General features: G+C 29.7%; 2 protein-coding genes across 2 annotated transcripts; one reads left to right on the forward strand and one right to left on the reverse strand.

Moving 5' to 3' along the window:
* Window positions 1-3,695: 3,695 nt before the first annotated feature.
* On the reverse strand, window positions 3,696-5,792 carry LOC117933501 (L-idonate 5-dehydrogenase-like). Its single transcript, XM_034854881.1, has 6 exons — window positions 5,570-5,792; window positions 5,420-5,487; window positions 5,080-5,316; window positions 4,653-4,943; window positions 4,300-4,487; window positions 3,696-4,030 (listed from the first exon to the last, which is right to left on the reverse strand). Exons 1-6 carry the CDS (start codon window positions 5,691-5,693, stop codon window positions 3,838-3,840), a joined length of 1,101 nt encoding a protein of 366 aa, XP_034710772.1. The 5' UTR covers window positions 5,694-5,792; the 3' UTR covers window positions 3,696-3,837.
* Window positions 5,793-15,141: 9,349 nt separating this feature from the next.
* On the forward strand, window positions 15,142-18,815 carry LOC117934002 (sorbitol dehydrogenase). The gene is made up of 6 exons (XM_034855589.1): window positions 15,142-15,377; window positions 15,593-15,660; window positions 15,986-16,222; window positions 16,895-17,185; window positions 17,264-17,451; window positions 18,421-18,815. The coding sequence occupies exons 1-6, from the start codon at window positions 15,257-15,259 to the stop codon at window positions 18,611-18,613; spliced, it is 1,098 nt and encodes a 365-aa protein (XP_034711480.1). The 5' UTR covers window positions 15,142-15,256; the 3' UTR covers window positions 18,614-18,815.
* Window positions 18,816-20,059: the final 1,244 nt, after the last annotated feature.

The raw sequence follows: 20,059 nt of genomic DNA on the forward strand, positions 1-20,059 counted from the left end.
ACCGTAATGTTTATTGGAGTCGAAAATCCAGTTGTAAAGACTTAAGAGTTTGGTGGAAGCTTCAAATTAGTAAAACCTTCATTCGAGAGGAGCTTAAGGAGAATGGACGTAAGTGAAATTAATCGAATCACTATAAAGTTTTTCAAGTAAAATATGACTCAAATATTTATGATTTTCACAACAATATGAATAAACAAATAAATGATGGTCCATGTACGAACTAGAATGATAAAGCTAATGGGATTTCGTCTTTTTTTCCCTTTTTCAATATTCCATATAGAAACTTGAACGGTCAAGGTAATGTGATTCCATCTTTTCTTTTTCTTTTTTTAAATATTATATTTTGAAGGGTAAGGTTAATGGGATTCCATTCTTTTTAAAATATATATATATATATATTTAATGCAAAAGTTACATCATGGTTTGCTCTTTGTTCTTCTATCATGATTCACATGGCATATGATAAATCACCTGACTCCAGGTATTATTATTATTGTTATCCTACAAATGCATTGATTGAATATAATATAAGATAAAATAAGAGAGAAAATAACATATTTTATTCTATATTTGATTGGTAATGGAATAAGATAAATTACTCTTTCTTTATCTTATCTTATGTTCAACCAAATAAGAAATACAATAAATAGTGAGATAAATTATTCATCTTTTTTATATTCTTTCCACATAAAATATATTAATCCTAATTTAATATTTAAAATTTATTTTTTAAAATAAAATTTTTGATTAAAAAATTAAATTTGTGGTCAAAAAAAGATTAAAAAAAATTGTACAATAAAAAATTAAATTTGTAGTTAAAAAAGAATTTATAAAATATATTATAAAATAATACTAATATGTGTATTCTTTAATATATAAAAAATTAATAAATTAAATAATATAATATACATTTGTTTTTATTTATAAATTTTAAATATTTTAACCATGAATATTGTGAATGAATAAATAAATAAATATTTACTAAATTTTAAATTATTGAACAATTTTATAGAAATTTCATAATTTTTTAGCGAACATTGTGATGCAATATAATTTTTATTTTAAACAAATATAGAACATTGAAAAATAATATATTTTATTTTATTTTTATTGATTTTATAAACTAAATATAAGTAAAATATAACATATCTCATTAGATATACTGAGTTGAGATTAGATATAATATTAAAAAAAAAATATTATATCTCATTCAAAATGATATTTAGGATATGTATATCCTATCCACATAATATTCAATGATTATGTATATCCTAAAATAAACATGTCATATCCTTGTAATATCCATGTAACATATGTATAATATCCTATGATATTATATATAATGTTTTTTTTTATATTACAAAAAAACATATAAGTATGATATAATATATCTCATTAAATATAATAGATTGTCATATCAATGTCCATTAGATATACTATTAAAGAATATCATATCTCATTTAAAATGATATCCTAGAATATTCATATCATAGTCATATAATATTCAAAGATTATGTATACCCTAGGATAAACATGTCACATCTATAGATTATTTTACGGTTATAAAAATCAAGTGTGCAAAGAAACACATAACTTCAAACTCTTGAATATAATCAACTCAAAATAAGTATATTATCATTTACTCTCCAAGTTAAAAGAGCCCCTCCATATAATGTTGGCATACTAATTATAAATTTGAGTCCAAGATTAGATAAGACTAATGTTAGTAAATTGTCTGGTGGTTTTCCTATATAAATACTATTCATACTTGATGTTTCTCTATTACTTTTTTTTTTTACATCAATTTCTCAATAAGATCAATGCGCGATGGATCCCGTATTTGTTGTAGCTTATATATTCACATATGCAACTTTCTTGATTGCATAGCTAGAACAAGGCAAAGACATATGGGCTATTTCTAAGTTTTTGCAGCCACACAACATATTAAATTGGTTCCTCGACGATAATTGATTTTTTTCTATTGGTTTTAACTCTCCCTTTATAATAAAATATCTTGAACACTTGAAAAAGTGAGGTTTTTATGACATTTTTTATGAATTGCTAATTTGATGAAATCCTTATCTCATCAATTGTACAACATGGGTAACAATTTTTGTTAAATCATATCAAGAAATGAAAACATTATTAAAAACTTCAAAAGAGTTAACATTATGTCACTATTAGTATATGATTCAACTTTATGTCACTATTGATATATTATTCGACATTTTGTCAGTATTGGTATATGATTCAATGTGAATAAGACTTTTCATTCTATTAGATTTAGAATCATTTTTTATAAAACAATTTTCCCACCTTTAGGGAAAGAAAAGCTGATTCTAGAAAAATGATATGAAATTTCTTAGATTTTAGAAAAACAACATGAAATTTTGAATATTTTACAAGCGATACGAGTTAAAGACAATTAATTAATATTACAACAAATAAATCTAAAATGTACTTGAAGTGTGAAAAAATCTAATGTTTTAATTGGATGATTAATATTAAATGGAAATAAACAATCCAAATAGACTTAAGGTCGTTAGGAGAGAAGTATTTGTACATAGGGACAAGATCAATGCCTTTTGCCAACTTGTCATCAAGAGAGAAATATTTATTATCAACTTGTCATTGATTAACGACGTGATGTTTTTCTCTTGCATATTTTCGTTTTTGACATCAATTTCTTAATAAGATCAATGCATGATGGGCTCTATAATTTGTTGTAGGTTATATATTAACATATGTGACTTTCTTGATTGCATAGCTAGAATAGGGTAAAGACATATGGCTATTTCTAAGTTTTTGTTGTCACACAACATATTAAATTGGTTCCCCAACGATAATTGATTTTTTTTTTAATTGGTTCTAACTTTCCCTTTAAAATCAAATATCTTGAACACTTAAAAAAGTGAGATTTTTATGACTTTTTTTATGAATTGTTAATTTGATGAAATCATTATCTTATCAATCATAGAACATGGATAACAAATGTTGTTAATATCATATCAATAAATGAAAACATGATTAAAAGCTTCAAAAGAGTTAACATTATGTCGTTATTGGTATATGATTCAACATTATGTCACTGGTATATGATTCAACATTATATCACTATTGGTATATGATTCGATATTATGTCACTATTAGTATATGATTCAACATTATGTCCCTATTAGTATGTTATTCGACATTATGTCCCTATTAGTATGTTATTCGACATTATGCCACTATTGGTATATAATTCGACGTGAATAAGACTTTTCGTTCAATTTGACTTAAACAATGGGCAAGGTGAATTATAGGAAATTCCCATAGTTGTAAATTTTTCAACATATTTCAACTTTTTCCATTTTTTTATTTTTAAAATTTTAAATTTTATTAAAAACAAATATAATTTATAAATAAAAATATTATAAATATTTATAATTTATTTTTATGAAAATTAATATTTTATTTATGTTTAAAATTTTGAAAAATGAAAAAATATCAAAAATAATTTTTTTATTTAAAATTATGTTTAATCGCAAGTGGAACAAAGTCATATTTGAACTCATCCCCACCCCTACAACTCCGGGTTTTTTAAAACTTCTCAAATCTGTCCTGTTTATATTTATCTCAAACCCTCACATTTACTAAAGTAAGATTAAGTGAATAATTCAATTTACATATGCATTTTTACTCAAATATATATGTATATATAGAAACTGAGTTTAGAGATTGAAAAAAAAAAAAAAAAACAAAGGATTTTAGTCTCCACAAACGATGGATGGATGAAATCAAAAGCAGCAAGCCGGAAGTCACTCCTAACAACTAGAAGCATAACATAATCTCCATTCAGAGATTAAACATGACCTTGATGGCATTACCCCCACGAGCACTGGTTTCAAAGGCTTCTTCCACATCCTTCTGTGAGAAAGTAAACCTGTGGGTTATCAGGGGTTTCACATCAATCTTGCCACTCCTCAAAAACTCAAGGCAGAGCGGCCATGTGTTCCTATAGCGGAATATGCCAACGATATCGACCTCCCTGTTGCCCCAAAAGAAAAACCTCAATCAGTGAGCATACAAAATCAAGCCCTAAACAAAAGTAGAAGCATAGAATAGAAAGAAGATGGAGGTCAATGTAACTCTGTTTTAGCAAAAACAGAGCAGTGGGTGGGGTGGGGGGTGTTCTTCCCAAATTTAACACCTAGAAGGATGGTTAGTTTATTAATGGAACAGAGAAGGAAAAGAAAACCGACGATTCTGCAACTTCATGGATGTAGTTGACAAACAGAAAAATCATAGATCAAATACCTGGCAGCAGCTGGAGTGAGAGGAACAGTCATCTCACTCTGGGCCAAACCCACAAGGCAAACTTTGCCGCCTGCTCGAGTCGCGTTCAAAGCTGTTGACATGGTTTTGTTGAAGCCAACACAGTCTAAGCTCACATCAACTCCAGTAACCATTGTGCTTTGTATTTTTGCCACTTCTTCATCTAGATCCTTCAGAGGTCAAAACCAATAGTATTGTTAAATGGAAAGAAATGGAATCCCTTACCAAATGATAGATTTTTAAGGCACTAGATATATGTGGTAACTGCTGGTTCAACACCCCTGATGCTTAGGCCTGGAATGAAGGAAATATACTTGTAAATAGTTAAACCAAACCTGAATATTCGTTGAAACCCGGATAATATCGTCTGCGCCAAGATCTTTTGCAATAGCTAGTCGCTGATCATCTACGTCTACAAGGACAATCCTCGGCGCTCCAAAAGCACGAGCAGCCAGCATTGTGACAAGGCCGATGGGGCCTGATCCCATGATCAGTACGTTGGTCTCAGGGCCAACATTAGCACGGCGACAAGCATGGATGCCGACACTGAGCGGCTCACACATTGCTCCTTCCTCCAAGCTCACATTGTCAGGTAGTTTGAAACAAAGATTTGAAGGATGGACCACCTAGTACAAGAAAGAGCATATTGTCAAGGCCAGGCATCATCCCCAAATGGTCACTCCAAGTTCAAGGAAAACCCACATCAAATAAGACCCAACAAAGCATAAGAACTAAAAGCTCTGTTTTCAACAGAGCAATTACCTGGTTAGCTAGAGAACCATTGGTTGGAGGAGATCCAAAAAACTTCATTTCTCTGCATAGATTGTATTGACCATTCCTGCAAAGACTGCATCGGTTACAGCTAATACCGGGCTCCAGAGCAACCCGGTCACCTACTACAAGATTCTTCACTTCACTCCCAACTTCTTCTATGATACCAGCACACTCATGTCCTATCACCATTGGCTTCTTCACAATAAAATTTGCGCACCTCATTGTCTGATAAGATTTAGAAAAAGAAAAAAAGAAAAAACCCTCAATTATTCTTGAATCAGGAATGTATATAGTAGAAAGCAAGTGAGAGTTGCCGAGATGACTCCACCTTGAAGTGATGAACATCACTTCCACATATCCCTACAGCTTTGATCCTAACTTTAACATCATGGGGGCCTAAAACAACACAAAGTTAAAGGGAAATTATGAAATGATACTTGAAAGAAAGAAAACATAAAGGGAGGAAAAGGAATAATACCCAGAGAAGGGAGAGTGTAGGGTTGAATCTTGAGGGTCTTGATGCCAAGAAGCCAAGCTGCCATGTTCTCTTCTCCATGCTCCTTGCCTGAAACAGCATCCTCAGAGTTGCCTCCTTTCCCCATCTCTCTCTCTCTCTCTCTCTCCCTTGCTTTCACAATTCACACACACAGACCTCTTGTCCCTCGGTCTCAGCTTCTCACAGGCTTTATCAACCCGATGGAATCGATCCTTTTTGGTATACGTCCAATCACAGCCACAGTTTGTCAATTATTCTGATTTCCCTTTGTCCCATTAGTTGTTGTCAATTTAACTTTTCCTTTTATGAATGCTTTTTCTTCAAATTTATCTCCTGTAACAAAATGTCAGATTTTCTTTCCCTTTGTAGGCAAGCTGAAAGCTGTTTCTTCGTCATTTTCTCCTATTTCCACGTGTGAATTTTTTGTCATACATTTTCTCTCAATTTCTAGATAACGTAATCCTTTATTCCACCTCCACGACTATCCCATACTTGAAATCTACTTCAAATTTTAGATAAGGATGAAGTATTCAAGGAAATTAGGGTAAACATTGGATGGGGCTCCAAATATTCTTTCTTTATATGTCAGTTTCCTACAATTTTATAGAGCACGTATTTAATAATACATGTTGGACAATGCTCCCTTGGGATATAATACATGTTGGATATATATCCCCTCCTCCCCCACTTGCCCTACCTGCCTCCCTCTTCTTCTTCTTCTTTTCTCTTAAATTTTAATTTTTCATTTTTTATTTTTTATTTTTTATTTTTACTTTTTTTGTTGTGTGATAGTCATTGCCAATAATAATTGCTGACCCGCCGACCCAACAACAGTGATTGCATCACTATTTTTCTTTAATTTAAAATCTATATATAAGTACTCGAAATAATTAAAGGTATTATGTAAAAAATAGATTATTTATCAGATAAAAACATAAAAGATATTAAATTCTTTATCACTTTCAACTAATTAATTAAAAAAAAAATGTTTTATCATGCATAAATAAAACCAGGGAAGTGAAGAGAATCTTCATTCTTGTCCTTTAATGATAGCCAAAGTAAATTTGATAAGGTGATGTTGTGGGAATAAGTAATATAAGCCGACTCAATCCCCATCAACCTACCCTAGATACGAACAATTCTTTTCTAAATTTGGATAATTATTTTTAAATTTAGAATAATTTGAATGTGTATTTAATTTTAAATCAAATTTAATAATTTTGTAATCTTCTTGGTTTGGTATTCAAGATCTAACGCTTTCAATTGCGTAACCCATTTTAATTTAATTTTGATGACTTGGCTTTGATGGGTGTATTTTTGTCCCAATCCTGAAAGTTAATTGTAATTTGTTTGTCCTTGATGTCACAAAATTTGTGTGAAAAGTGATGCAATTTTTGCCATGAGAATACGAAGCGTGCTACCACTTCTATAATAATAGAGTCAGAGACTCCACTGTAAGGCTGCACATATAATATGTTGTGTACGCCAACCCCAATTAGTGGAGCCCACCCCTCACTCTGCCAACTTTTTTGAATCCACACGTGGGTGGCCCCACAATTCCATTTAATGTATTATTATATTAAATTTTTTATTGCATTTATAAATTATTTTCTATTTATTATATGTCTCAAGTGGAATTTTGGAAAATGATAAGAAATGGAAAGAAAAGCTATTAAAATAAGAGAAAAGAAAATATGAAAAAACAAAAATTAAATTTAAAATTAATAAATTATTTTTAGATATTATTTAAATTTTTTCCTCTTTAAAAATATATAATTTTTTTCATAAAAAATCAAATATAACAAATTTATTTTGCTTAGTATTTTTTTAAGTTTTTTTCCGAGAATTAAACATAATCTCATTTTTTTATCATGATATCTTCGAAGATACATATCTTATTCTATCCCACCAATCAAATGAAGTTATATGATATGACAATAAAGATGATAACATATTTGATACTTGATAGTGAAATATGATAAATTATTTTATTAAATCTAATAGTGAGATATATTCTCTACTCTTCTTTAAAATATGTTAATTGGGATATGAAATATATATGAGACATGTATCGTAAATTTATTTATTTGTCATTATTAATTCTTCATGATAATTAGTTAGATTATAGAATACTTTTGTAGTATTTCATCTATAGATTACTTCACGCTTACAAAAATCAAATATTTGAAGAAATATATAATTTCAAAAGAAATATAAAGTATATTATTATTTAGCTAAAAGAGTCTCGACCAATGTTAGTGGTCTGTCTGTGATTTTCCTACATAAATATTATCCACTAGATTAGTAGTGGACTTCCCTTTTATCAACTTGTCATTGATTAACTTTTGATAGTTCCTTTGTTACTTTTTTTTTTATTTTTTTTTATTTTTTTAACATCACTTTCTTAAGAAGATCAATACATGATAGACTCCCCACTTTTCTATTGGTTATATATTCACATATGTAGTTGAGGCAAGTGAGAGAGTTGCAGAGATGACTCCACCTTGAAGTGATGAACATCACTTCCACATATCCCTACAGCTTTGATTCTAACTTTAACAACATAAGGGCCTAAAACAACACAAAATTAAAGGGAAACTATGAAATGATAATTGAGAAAAAGAAAACATAGAGGGAGGAAAAGGAATGATACCCAGAGAAGGGAGAATGTAGGGTTGAATCTTGAGGGTCTTGATGCCAAGAAGCCAAGCTCCCATGGTCTCTTCTCCATGCTCCATGCTCCTTGACTGAAACAGCATCCTCAGAATTGCCTCCTTACCCCATCTCTCTCCCTCTCTCCCCTGCTTTCATAATTCACACACACAGACCTCTGGACCCTCACTCTGAGCTTCTCACAGGCTTTATCCACCCATTGGAATCAATCCTTTTTGGTACACGTCCAATCACAGCCCACAGCTTGTCAATTATTCTGATTTCCCTTTGTCCCATCAGTTGTTATCAATTTAACTTTTCCTTCTATGAATGCTTTTTCTTCAAATTTTATCTCCCTGTAGCAAAATGTCAGATTTTCTTTCCCTTCGGAGTTGAGCTAAAAGCTGTTTCCTCGTCATTTTCTCCTATTTCCACGTGTGACTTTTTCCCATATTTGAAATTTACTTCAAATTAAATTTAGATAAATATGAAGCATTTAAGAAATTTATTTCAAATTAAATTTGGATAATCGTTTTTAACGAGGCGCATATATGGGGGTCCCAATATTCCTTTTAAATTGTCAGTTTCGTACAATCATATAGAGCACGTCTTTAATAACACATGTTGGCCAATGGTCCATGGCACATGATACATGTTGGGGTGTTTTAAATGGGTCGTCCTCTTTGGATGCTTTTTCTTTTAGTACTCAAAAAGTAATTTTTATTTGAGAGGATTAAAAGTTTATGTCATTAGGTGAAATAGAAGCACTTTCAAATTGAATCTCCTGAGAAAAACCTTTACGTTATGTTTGTTCCCGGGAAAATGTTAAGAAAAGAAAAAAAATATAAAGAAAAATGTCTTTTTTTTAATGTTTGGTTGTCCTATTAAAAAACATATAAAAAAATTAAATATAATTAAAATTAATTAAAGACTTTTGTACTTTTAAATTATTTAATATTTATATTAATGAGTTAATATAAATAAAATAAATTTAAAATAAAAATAAATTAATTTATCAACTTTTAATCTATTTTTTATTTTCATTCATTTTTTCTTTTATTCTACTTTTTCTTTATACTTTATTTTCTTTACATTTTCCTTCAAATTTTCTAAGAATCAAACATAGCCTTAGTAAAATCATATGCATAAAAACATATAAAAGTTACTACAAGCACGAAAATAGTAACATATCATTATTTCAAGGCTTATAAGACTAGCAATCTTATAAAATAAAAAAAAAATCATAAAAATATTCACAGAAAAACTTTATATTCAATCAAAAAAACATCTCCATCAATTATCCATTGACCCCTTCTCCTCCACTTGCCCTACCTGCCTCCCACAATTTTTTATTTTTTATTTTTAAAAAAATAATTTTCCTTCTTGTTTTCTTTTTCTTTCCCATTGTGTGACAACCATATAGCCAATAATAATCGCCAACCCCACGACATTGATTGCATCAACCTTTTTCTCTAATTTAAAAAAATTGAGGATGAAAATGAAGGGAAAAGGAGGAAATGAATGAAGGAAAATGAAAGAAAACAAATAATTGAGAGGTTGTGTTTGGGTTTTGACGATTTTTTTTAATCATATTTGGATAAAAATATCTTTATTCTTTTCTTATAAAAATAATTATTTCTTTTAAAACTTACATATAATATTTGAATTAATTAAGGGTGTTTATATAAATAAAAAAAAACATAAACAAGATTAAATTTACAAGTATATGAATTATTTTATCATTTTAACCAATTAATTCAAAAAATATTTTCTTTCATGCCTAAATAAAAGAATTAATTAATTAAAATTGATGAAATAATTTCCAAATTTGTAAATTTAATCATCTCCATTCTTTTTTAAAAAATAATAATAATACATTTTAGACATAAATGCATTTTGTCATTTCAAATATTTACATATAAGTTTTATAAAAAATTATTATTTTTATAAAAAAAAAAGTCAAATGGGGCAAAAAAAAAAATTGAAGGGTTAAATTTCAAATTTAAGGTTTTGAAAACCCCTTTAATCAAATAACCCTAAATAATAAGAAGAAAGTGAAGAAATTTTGTATTCTTATCCTTTGTTGGTAGCCAAAGTAAATTTGATGTGGTGATGTTATAGAAATAATTAACATAAGTTGACCCAATCCTACATCAACCTACCTGATGTAGATAATATGGACATTTGTTTTCTAGATTATATTTTTCTAATTTAAAATAATTTGAATGCGTATCTAATTTTTAGTAATCTTCTTTAGTTTGGTATTTAAGACGTAACGCTTTCAATTACGTTACCCATTTTAATTCAATTTTGATGACTTGGCTGTGATGGGTGTTTTTTGTCCCAATTCTGAAAGTTAACTGCTTGTCCTTGCTGTCACAAAATTTGTGTGGAAAGTGACGCAATTTTTGTCATGAGAATATAAAGCGTGGCACCACTTTTATAATAATAGAGACTCCACTGTGAGGCTGCACATGTAATTTTCTGTGCACGGCAACCATAAGTTGCGGGGCCCACCCCTCACCCTTCAACTTTTTTGAATGCACACGTGGTTGGCCCCACAATTCCATTTGATGTATTATTAAACCAAAATTTTTATTGAATTTATTAATTATTTTCTATTTATTATAGGTCTTAAATGAAATTTTGAAAATGATAAGAAAAAGAAAATCTAAAAATAAATTTTATCTCATAAAATTTGCTTCTTAAAAAAATTTGAAGAAAAATACAGAAAAAATATAATTAGACTTAAAATTAATAAATTATTTTTATATGATACTTTAAATTTTAAAAAAAATTAAATAATTTAAAAATATATAAAATTTTAATTAATTTGAATGATATTTGGTTTTTTTTTTTTTTTCATAAAAAATCATATCTAAGAAAATTCAATTTTCTTATTACTTTATAACTAATATTAATTTTTATCTTACACACTATCGGTTCTTCCTTTATTCCATACATGATTGTTTCATTGAAAATTGATCTTCATTTAAGAAAAAAAAAGTTTGTGTAGTGGTGTTGTGAAGGATGATAAAGTTTTTCAAATGGAATCTGACTCACTTGTGATTTTCCACAATGGCAAGAATAAAATCATAAATGATGGTCCATATAGAAACTTGGAGGTTAATGGGATTCCAACTTTTTCTTTTTTCCAATTTCATATTTGAATACATAGGCCCTTTGTTTCTTTATAGTGATTCATAGGGAATATGCCAAGATGTAGGCCATAATTATCAAAATATCCAACAAAGTCAACTGAGATATTTACGAACATATTTTTTTTTATCATTATATATAATATAATACAAAATTTTTTATTTTTAAAATTTTAAATATTTTAATCATGAGTATTATTAATGAACAAATATTTACTAAACTTTAAATTATTAGACAATTTCTAAATATCAGTAAACGTAAGAGAAATGTTATTTTTTTAAGCAGGTATTTGAATGCAATAAAATTTTTATTTTAAACAAATATCAAATATCGTAAAATAACATTTTTAATTTAATTTTTTATTTATTTTAAAAACTAAATATAAGTGTGATATAGCGTATTTTATTAGATATAATGCTCAAAGATACCACATCCCATTAAAGATAATATCTAGTATACTCATATTTTATTTAATGGGATATAATATCTTAAAACGTACATATGTTATCTTTAATGGAATTTTATTAAGCTATCATTAGTTTCAAATTTTGTTAATTAGCACTCTTATAGATATGCAGTGTATTGTAAAAAAAATTATGAATGTATATTTAATAATTCTCTATAAAATAAAATAAAATAAAATTATAAACATATACATATCTCGGATCGATGAAATTTGAAATGATTAGTGACTAGGTGTAATTACATCAAACCTCTTGATGTAAGTGAAAAAAAAATGATTTGTTTATATATATTTACAATATTGTATGTAAATATATTGTAAATACTAATATATATATATATATATATATATATATATATATATTATGAAAAAGTTACAAGATGTTTGTTTTATATCATGATAAATTTTCTTAAAATTTTGATTAATGAACATATTTAGATCATAATCAAAATTGAGTAAAAATTATAAATTCTTCATTACAATTAGTTAGATTATGAAATATTTTTGTAGTATTTTATCTATAAATTACATTATACTTACAAAAATCAAGTGTTAGGAGAAATACGTTACTTCAAACTCTTGAAGAAATACATAGTAGAGGATGCTATTATTTTCTCTTTAAGCTAAAAGAGTCCGACCAATGTTAGTGGTCCATCGGTGATTTCCCTACATAAATATTATCCACTAGATTAATAATGGACTCAATGTCATGTTTGCTTTCCTTTTTGTCAACTTTTCATTGATTAATGACTAAATGTTTTTCTATTGCATTGACTTTGAAGAAATACAAAGTTGAATATACTATTATTTTCTCTCCAAGTTAAAAGTGTCTCAACCAATGTTAGTAGTCCGTCGGTGATTTCCTTCCATAAATATCATCCACTACATTCATAATAGACCGAAGGTCATGTTTGTTTTCCTTTTTGTCAACTTGACATAAATTAATGACTTGATGTTTGTCTAGTACTTTTTTTTTTAACATCACTTTCTTAATAAGATCAATGCATGATAGACTCCCTTTCCTATAAGTTATATATTCATATATGTAGCTTTCTTAATTGTCAAGAGCATGGCAAATCCATATGGCTATTTCCTATCATCTCCTTATACTAAATATTTACTCATTGGCCCCCCACAACATGGATATATCTATATATGTGGTAACTTAAATGCTATTTATGGTAGTACAATGATATCATGAAGATCGGTTAAATAAACAATGATAATCACCTTTTTAATTCATTCAAATGTATTCAATTCCTAAAACAAGTCGTCAATGTGTATTACTAATGTCAATAATCTAATCATAAATCATATATAATATCCTCTATCAAATATAATATAACCAACTTACATAAAGATAATATTACTTATATTGCACAAATTAATAGAGGATTTATAAAAAGCTACAAAACTAATTGTATTCCCTCCAAAATCTTTTATATTCATGTCTTCCAAGAGAAAAGTGAAAATGATCGGTAGATCCGATTGTTATAATTTAAAAGATTCGTCCACAAAAGCATTATCATCTATTATATTGAAAGAGTTAAGATCCATTATCGAAAATGCAAGGATTTTGAGATCCACAAATTGAAGTATTGAAGAAATTATAAACAGATCGATATGAGGGAGAAAATACTGATATTGAGAGATTGTTGTATTTTTTTTCCTTCTTCTAGGTTTTGTGAGTTTTATTAATAAGGTTTTTAACAAGACGGTTTTAATGATCAAATTATTTAAAAAATATTATACTTCTTTTCTTTCCTCAACATGTTTTTCTCATTAGATTTTCCTTAATAAGATTTCAACAAGATAACAAAAGGAGAGAGTGGGGAAGAAGTCTAATGTTAGTACTTATTGAAACTCCTTTTATCATGGTAAAAATATTCTTATGACTAGTTAAGGGAGAGTGTTGTGAAATAAGAAATTGTGTTACAAGAATTTGCCGGAATATGATAATTTGTAAATGATCATGAACAACATAGTTCCTAGTATACATAATTTATTCAAATTTCATCCCCGTCATCTATAAAAGGGAGACCTACTAATAAAATAGGTGAATGATTCTCTCTTTAAGCATTCCATTTGTTCTTTTTTTAGTTTTACTACTCAAATTCAAAATCCACCCATGTAAGTTATAACTCCTTTGACACAATCAACCTAAATTTAATCCAAATAAAACTTTTTCAACATGACTAAGAGTGCGTTTGATAATAATTCTAAAAAGTGTTTCTAGTTTTTCTAAGGAAATTTTAATTTTTTTAATATTAGAAAAGCTATAAACGCTTCCTAAAATCACTGTCAAACGCACTTTAATTTAAATCTAACTTGACCAACTTGATCTAACCGAAACTCAATTCAAATTTGGAAAAAATAAGGTCGGACTTGGGTTGGATTTCTCGAATTAAAAGGCAGTTGGAATTTTAGGTCTGGACTGGATTTGATTAAACGCAAACCGGACCAAACCTGCAACCTTAGGTGACCTCCACATCAAACAGCCCACTCTCCCCCCACACTGAGGCCCAGTCAGAAAGGCCCAATTAGGACCAAACATGTAGCCTTAGGTGACGTCCACATCAGACAGTGTCCCCAGTCCCCAACATCAAAGCCCATTAACATGAGGCCCAATTATAACCAAACCTGTATTCTTAGGTGAACTACTCTCCCCAACACAAAAAAAAAAGCCCAGTAAAAAGAGGCCCAACTACCCACCAAACAGAATTGGCCCAAACCAATTTGGGACCACATTGACGCAATCCTTGCCTGAAACCGAAAGTGAAAGCGACGAAAAAGTTGATGGATGATGTCCAAGCCTCCAAGGCGGTATATAAAATAAGGGCCTTCTTAGAACATATGGTGCTTATCTGCCACCTGTGGCTTAAATTCACATGAATACTCCAGATTCTTCTTCTCTTTCACATATTTTCATTTAAATTTAATTTTAAGACCTCAAATTCAATTACAATAAATCTAATTTTTAGTTTTTTTTTTTCACATATTTGTAAATTATAATTAACTGCATTTTATATTAACATATTTAGGATAATAATTCCAAGCAAGGATATCGTAAGTTTATTCATTCTTATCTATTTTATTTTAGAAATTAGAATATTATGGTGATTGATTTTTAAGATTTTATTTCTTTTATTTTATTTTAACATTTTTAATAATTTTAACAAATTTTAATAAATATTTATATAATTAATTTAATTACTCCTATATTATCTAAATTGTTTCCGCTAGAAGATAAGAAGATAGAGAAAAACAAATCAATAAAAAAATAATTGGATTGGATTGAGGGTGATCCTAGAAAACTTTGTGCTGCTGTGTCTTCCGTCACCATTGCTTAAGAGGAGTCTCACTGAGTTACTGAGAAGAGATTAGGGAGAAAAAAAATGGGAAAAGGAGGGATGTCTCAGGGCGGAGATGGAAGAGGTGAAGAAGAAGAGAACATGGCAGCATGGCTTCTTGGGGTTAACAACCTCAAGATCCAACCTTTCATCCTCCCTCCTCTTGGTAATCATCCTTCTCTCTCTCTCTTTTTTAACATAACTTGATATGATGAAATTGCTGTTCTTGAGTTTGATGTTTTTTTTATTTATTTATATATTTGGATTAAATTTTATTTTTTTCAAGTAGTTTCTTGATGACCCTTTTTCGCTTTTCCTCAATTTCTTTCAAACTTTTTATTTTTCTCTCTTTTTTCTTGTTGATTTTTTTTTTTTTGGAAGGTCCTCATGATGTTAGAGTTAGGATGAAGGCTGTTGGTATATGTGGAAGTGATGTTCACTACCTCAAGGTAAAACCCTCCTGAGATTCAAAAATTTTGTATATTCTTTTAGGATTCGATTGGGCTATGTTTGGTTGCTGAGACAATGAAGGAAAAGGCAAAGAAATAAAATATTGTCAATCTTAAGTGTGTTTATGTTCTGAAAGGGGCAAAGAAATGAATTCTTCGTGTCTGGAAGCACAGACAGTGGGGGAATATGCCACTGATAGCTACAGGTGTACTTTAGTTTCCTCTGTTTTCTGAGCAACCAAACAAAGGGAGTATTTAAAATAAAGGGGTCCCCCCTTTGTTTCCTCCATCTCTTGACCTCTAGTCTTGTGATTGGTATTTTCAGAAATTGAGATGTGCAGATTTTATTGTTAAAGAGCCTATGGTGATCGGCCATGAATGTGCTGGGATCATTGATGAAGTTGGTACCCAGGTGAAGTCTCTGGTGCCAGGGGATCGAGTGGCATTGGAGCCTGGAATCAGTTGCTGGCGATGCCAACTCTGCAAAGAAGGCCGATACAATCTGTGCCCTGAGATGAAATTTTTTGCTACACCTCCTGTTCATGGTTCTCTTGCCAATCAGGTTAAGAACCCTCGAGCCTTAAGCTTTGCAAGATATAATCAAATTAATGAATCTACTTGTTTTGTATAGTATTCCCTTGCACAACAATTCATAGCTGTCTGACTTAGAAATTTTATGATCGTGATTCAAAGAGCGTTAAACCACGATGATGAAATCACTTGATCCCATTCTTGTTTTGTGAGGCACAGATGCAGGATAAAAATTTCTTAAAGCATTAAAATATTAATTTGAAGACAGTGAATTGAATGGTCTTTCAACTCTATTGGGAAAACTCTTTGACCTTTAATCAAATTTTAGAACTCAAAAGGCATCGAATTATATGGATTTAAGATTAAATTATGGCTCATGATATCAATAAGAAAAGGGATTATCATAAGAACTGGACATTGATATAAGGTTTGATAGTAGCAGTCAAGTAGATATCTGGGGTTTGATGACATAAGATGAAGTAAACCGAAAGATTCATTTAGGCCAACCTGAATTAGTTGAGGTAATTTTTTGTTGGGTTTAGTATGATGTATGCATACCTTTCATATTCATATTTCTTGGATATAATGTGTAGCATTAAAAATGATTTGCATTTTTTTGATTGTGGGTCGGGCAGATTGAACCCCGTATAAAAGTTTGGGGAAATTAGAGGCTGTCTTAATGAAGCATTCTTTCCTGTAGCAGGTTGTGCATCCTGCAGATCTGTGCTTTAAACTTCCAGACAATGTGAGCTTGGAGGAAGGGGCAATGTGTGAGCCGTTAAGTGTTGGTGTTCATGCTTGTCACCGTGCTGATATAGGTCCAGAGTCGAATGTATTGGTCATGGGTGCAGGGCCAATTGGGCTTGTTACAATGCTTGCAGCTCGTGCTTTTGGAGCACCCAGAATTGTCATTGTGGATGTGGACGATTACCGGTTATCTGTTGCAAAGGATCTTGGTGCAGATGAGATTGTTAAAGTTTCGACAAATATTCAGGTTCTAATATTTCTGTCTTAAAAAATTCTATTCATTACATCAGTAAATAATCTGCTTCAAATTCCTTTCAATCTGCAGGATGTAGCTGAAGAAGTGGTGCAGATACATAAAGCTATGGGAGCTAGAGTGGATGTGAGCTTTGATTGTGCCGGCTTTGATAAAACCATGTCAACCGCTCTAAGTGCCACTTCTACTGGTGGCAAAGTTTGTCTCGTGGGGATGGGGCACAATGAAATGACTGTCCCACTTACTCCTGCTGCTGCAAGGTACTTGATCTAATTTTTCATTGTGAAAGTCTTGGAGTTGGAAACACGGTCACAAATTTAGGGTTTATGAATCTTTTGGAATGGGAATTGATTTGGTGTTCAGGATTTAATTAGAAATTTTTTGGGGAAAAATTGAGAAGCTAATGGCATGGAAAAAGAGCATGTAGAAGCATTCAAGGAGTGATTTCGAGCAGAGAGGAAGAAATGGATTACAAATGGTTTTAGTGGGAAAAATGATGCATATTGTCATTTTGCGTTACCATTTGGAAGAAATTTAGAATTTCTGCAAATGATTGGTGTGTTTGGTTCTCAAGGAAAGTTCTTCCATTTGGATGAATTTTCTTAAGAAACAAACACACATCTAATTTGGATTGAAAGATGAGCTTGATGGGAGTGCAAGTGGCTGTTGCCTGGTTTCCCCAAAACCCAAAATGACAATTTAGGTTTAAATAGTGAGGAGAGAACTCAATCCAATTGCTAAAATTTCACATAGTACTGAAGATGGATTGATCAAACTTGAGGTTGGATCGATTAGGAAACAAGGCACAAAAAAACTTAGCTAGAAACAGCTATCCAATGACTCCCAAAGCTTCTTTTTCAAAAAAACTAAGGTAACCATTAATTTGAAAAATCCCGTTGATTCATTTTTGTTCGTTTGCCACCTCAGCTACTTACTTTGGTCTTTAAGCATTTTCGACAACCTTGATCTTCATTAGTCAAGTAGTCCAAGGAAGGATTCAAAAGACCCAAGCAAGGAGTAAGCATAGGAATTTTAATCCAGAATTGTCAACCTAGCTAAATAACTCACAATCCGATACAAGGGATGTTTCTCAAGAACCGTAATTGAAGTTTGAGAGTGGAAGAATTTTCAAAACTTATGATTTGATGACATGAATCCTCACTTTTGTTTTCCTTCCCTCGTGTGTTTTTATGTACTTAATAATTACAATCTTATTTTACGAATGGCAGGGAAGTTGATGTGGTTGGTGTGTTCCGGTACAAGAACACATGGCCGATATGCATCGAGTTCCTGAGGAGTGGGAAGATCGACGTGAAGCCCCTGATAACACATAGGTTCGGGTTCTCCCAGAGGGAGGTAGAAGAAGCCTTTGAAACCAGTGCTCGTGGTGGTACTGCCATTAAGGTCATGTTCAACCTCTAGACTCAGCCGGCCTGCTTTTATGTAAATATTTATTTGAATAAAATGGATTTAAAAATAAATGGTATGAATAAAACAGTCTCTAACAGTCTTACCAGTCTAGATGGTGATGTGATTTCCATAAATTGTAGTAGACCAATCACTATGTAGAAATAGTTGCTATGCTAAAATCCCTTAATAGTTTGATGTTTTATTCTCTTTCAAATTCTCTGTAGTTGTTGACTCTACATTCTTAATTCTTGATTACGAAGAAATCATCACAATAATCACAATTGTAATCTTGATTAAAACAGTCTATTCAATTAAGAGAAGTCGATTGCATGTAAAAGATTATGAGTTTGAGTCATCGGTGTTTTACAACTTAAAACATAAATGAGTTGGTGGTGATTAGGTGTCATCAAGTTTGATAAGATTTGTTAATAATCTAATACACTTTTCAAGGCTCTGGTTTGAGTATAATCATATTTGAATTAAATAAGACGTTTAATGAATAGGAAGTTACTTTTGGATTAACTTGTATAATATAAATTTGATTTGAATTTTAACTTATTTAATAATTGTGTTGATTATCTTCATTATAACTATAAAATATTGAACTTATTGAACTCATATTTGGTTAAGTTTACTTTTAATAAATATATGAATTGTGTAATAAACATTTTAGGTCGGGATATTATTTATATAAACTTACACAAAACTGTTTTTTATTTTTTAACTTAAAAATAATTTTTAAAAACAAGTTTAAAAAATATGATTAAACGGACTCATGTTTTCCTTTTATTTTTAAAAATTAATGAAAATAATTTTTATTTGTTCTTCAAAATTTGATTTCTATTTTATTTTGTTTTTAAAAATTGTTTTAAGAGAATATCGCTAATTAGTGTTAGAAAATTTTAAAATTAAAAATATATTTTTTTTTTAACGCACACGGCCATACAGCCTTTAAAATTTTCAAATCATGAAATTAAACTATTTTTTAGCATTTTTGCATTTTTAAATCAAAACAACCTTCGAACATTTAAATATATTCTATCACAAAGATGATGTTGTTAAATTAAATTAATTCAAAAATTAATTTTGTGTGAATATCACATGAAGTTTATTATGTTAAGATTTTAAATAATTGATTCAAAAGTTAATTAAGCAATTACCCGTCATTGTTGTACGATATATAATTTCTTTTTAAATATTTGATGCAATGTTACAATGTTTTCAAAAATAATGTAAGTTTTTTTTAGACATTTGATGTTATATGAGAATGTTTGATTTTTTTTTCAATAAATATTTTTTAAAATACAATTATTGAAAAATATTTTTAGGAATAAAATCATATTGAGATAATTATCTAGGTATATTCTTCATAAAAATATCACGAATTTATTTAGGAATAAGATTATTGAGATAATTATCTTGGTATTTTTTTTTATAAAAGTATTATGCATTTATGCA

The sequence above is a fragment of the Vitis riparia genome, chromosome 16 (assembly GCF_004353265.1).
Source record: "Vitis riparia cultivar Riparia Gloire de Montpellier isolate 1030 chromosome 16, EGFV_Vit.rip_1.0, whole genome shotgun sequence".
NCBI classification, from domain to species: Eukaryota; Viridiplantae; Streptophyta; class Magnoliopsida; order Vitales; family Vitaceae; genus Vitis; species Vitis riparia.

Bases quoted from the DNA above. Each gene is read 5' to 3' on its own strand.
- LOC117934002 (XM_034855589.1), top strand. From the start codon at position 15,257: ATGGGAAAAGGAGGGATGTCTCAGGGCGGAGATGGAAGAGGTGAAGAA. The intron at 15,661-15,985 runs GTAAAACCCTCC...TGGTATTTTCAG, and splicing joins GTGATGTTCACTACCTCAAG to AAATTGAGATGTGCAGATTT. The intron at 17,186-17,263 runs GTTCTAATATTT...TTCAATCTGCAG, and splicing joins AAGTTTCGACAAATATTCAG to GATGTAGCTGAAGAAGTGGT.
- LOC117933501 (XM_034854881.1), bottom strand. From the start codon at position 5,693: ATGGGGAAAGGAGGCAACTCTGAGGATGCTGTTTCAGGCAAGGAGCAT. The intron at 5,488-5,569 runs GTATTATTCCTT...GTGTTGTTTTAG, and splicing joins CTACACTCTCCCTTCTCTGG to GCCCCCATGATGTTAAAGTT. The intron at 4,944-5,079 runs GTAATTGCTCTG...TTCTTGTACTAG, and splicing joins ATGGTTCTCTAGCTAACCAG to GTGGTCCATCCTTCAAATCT.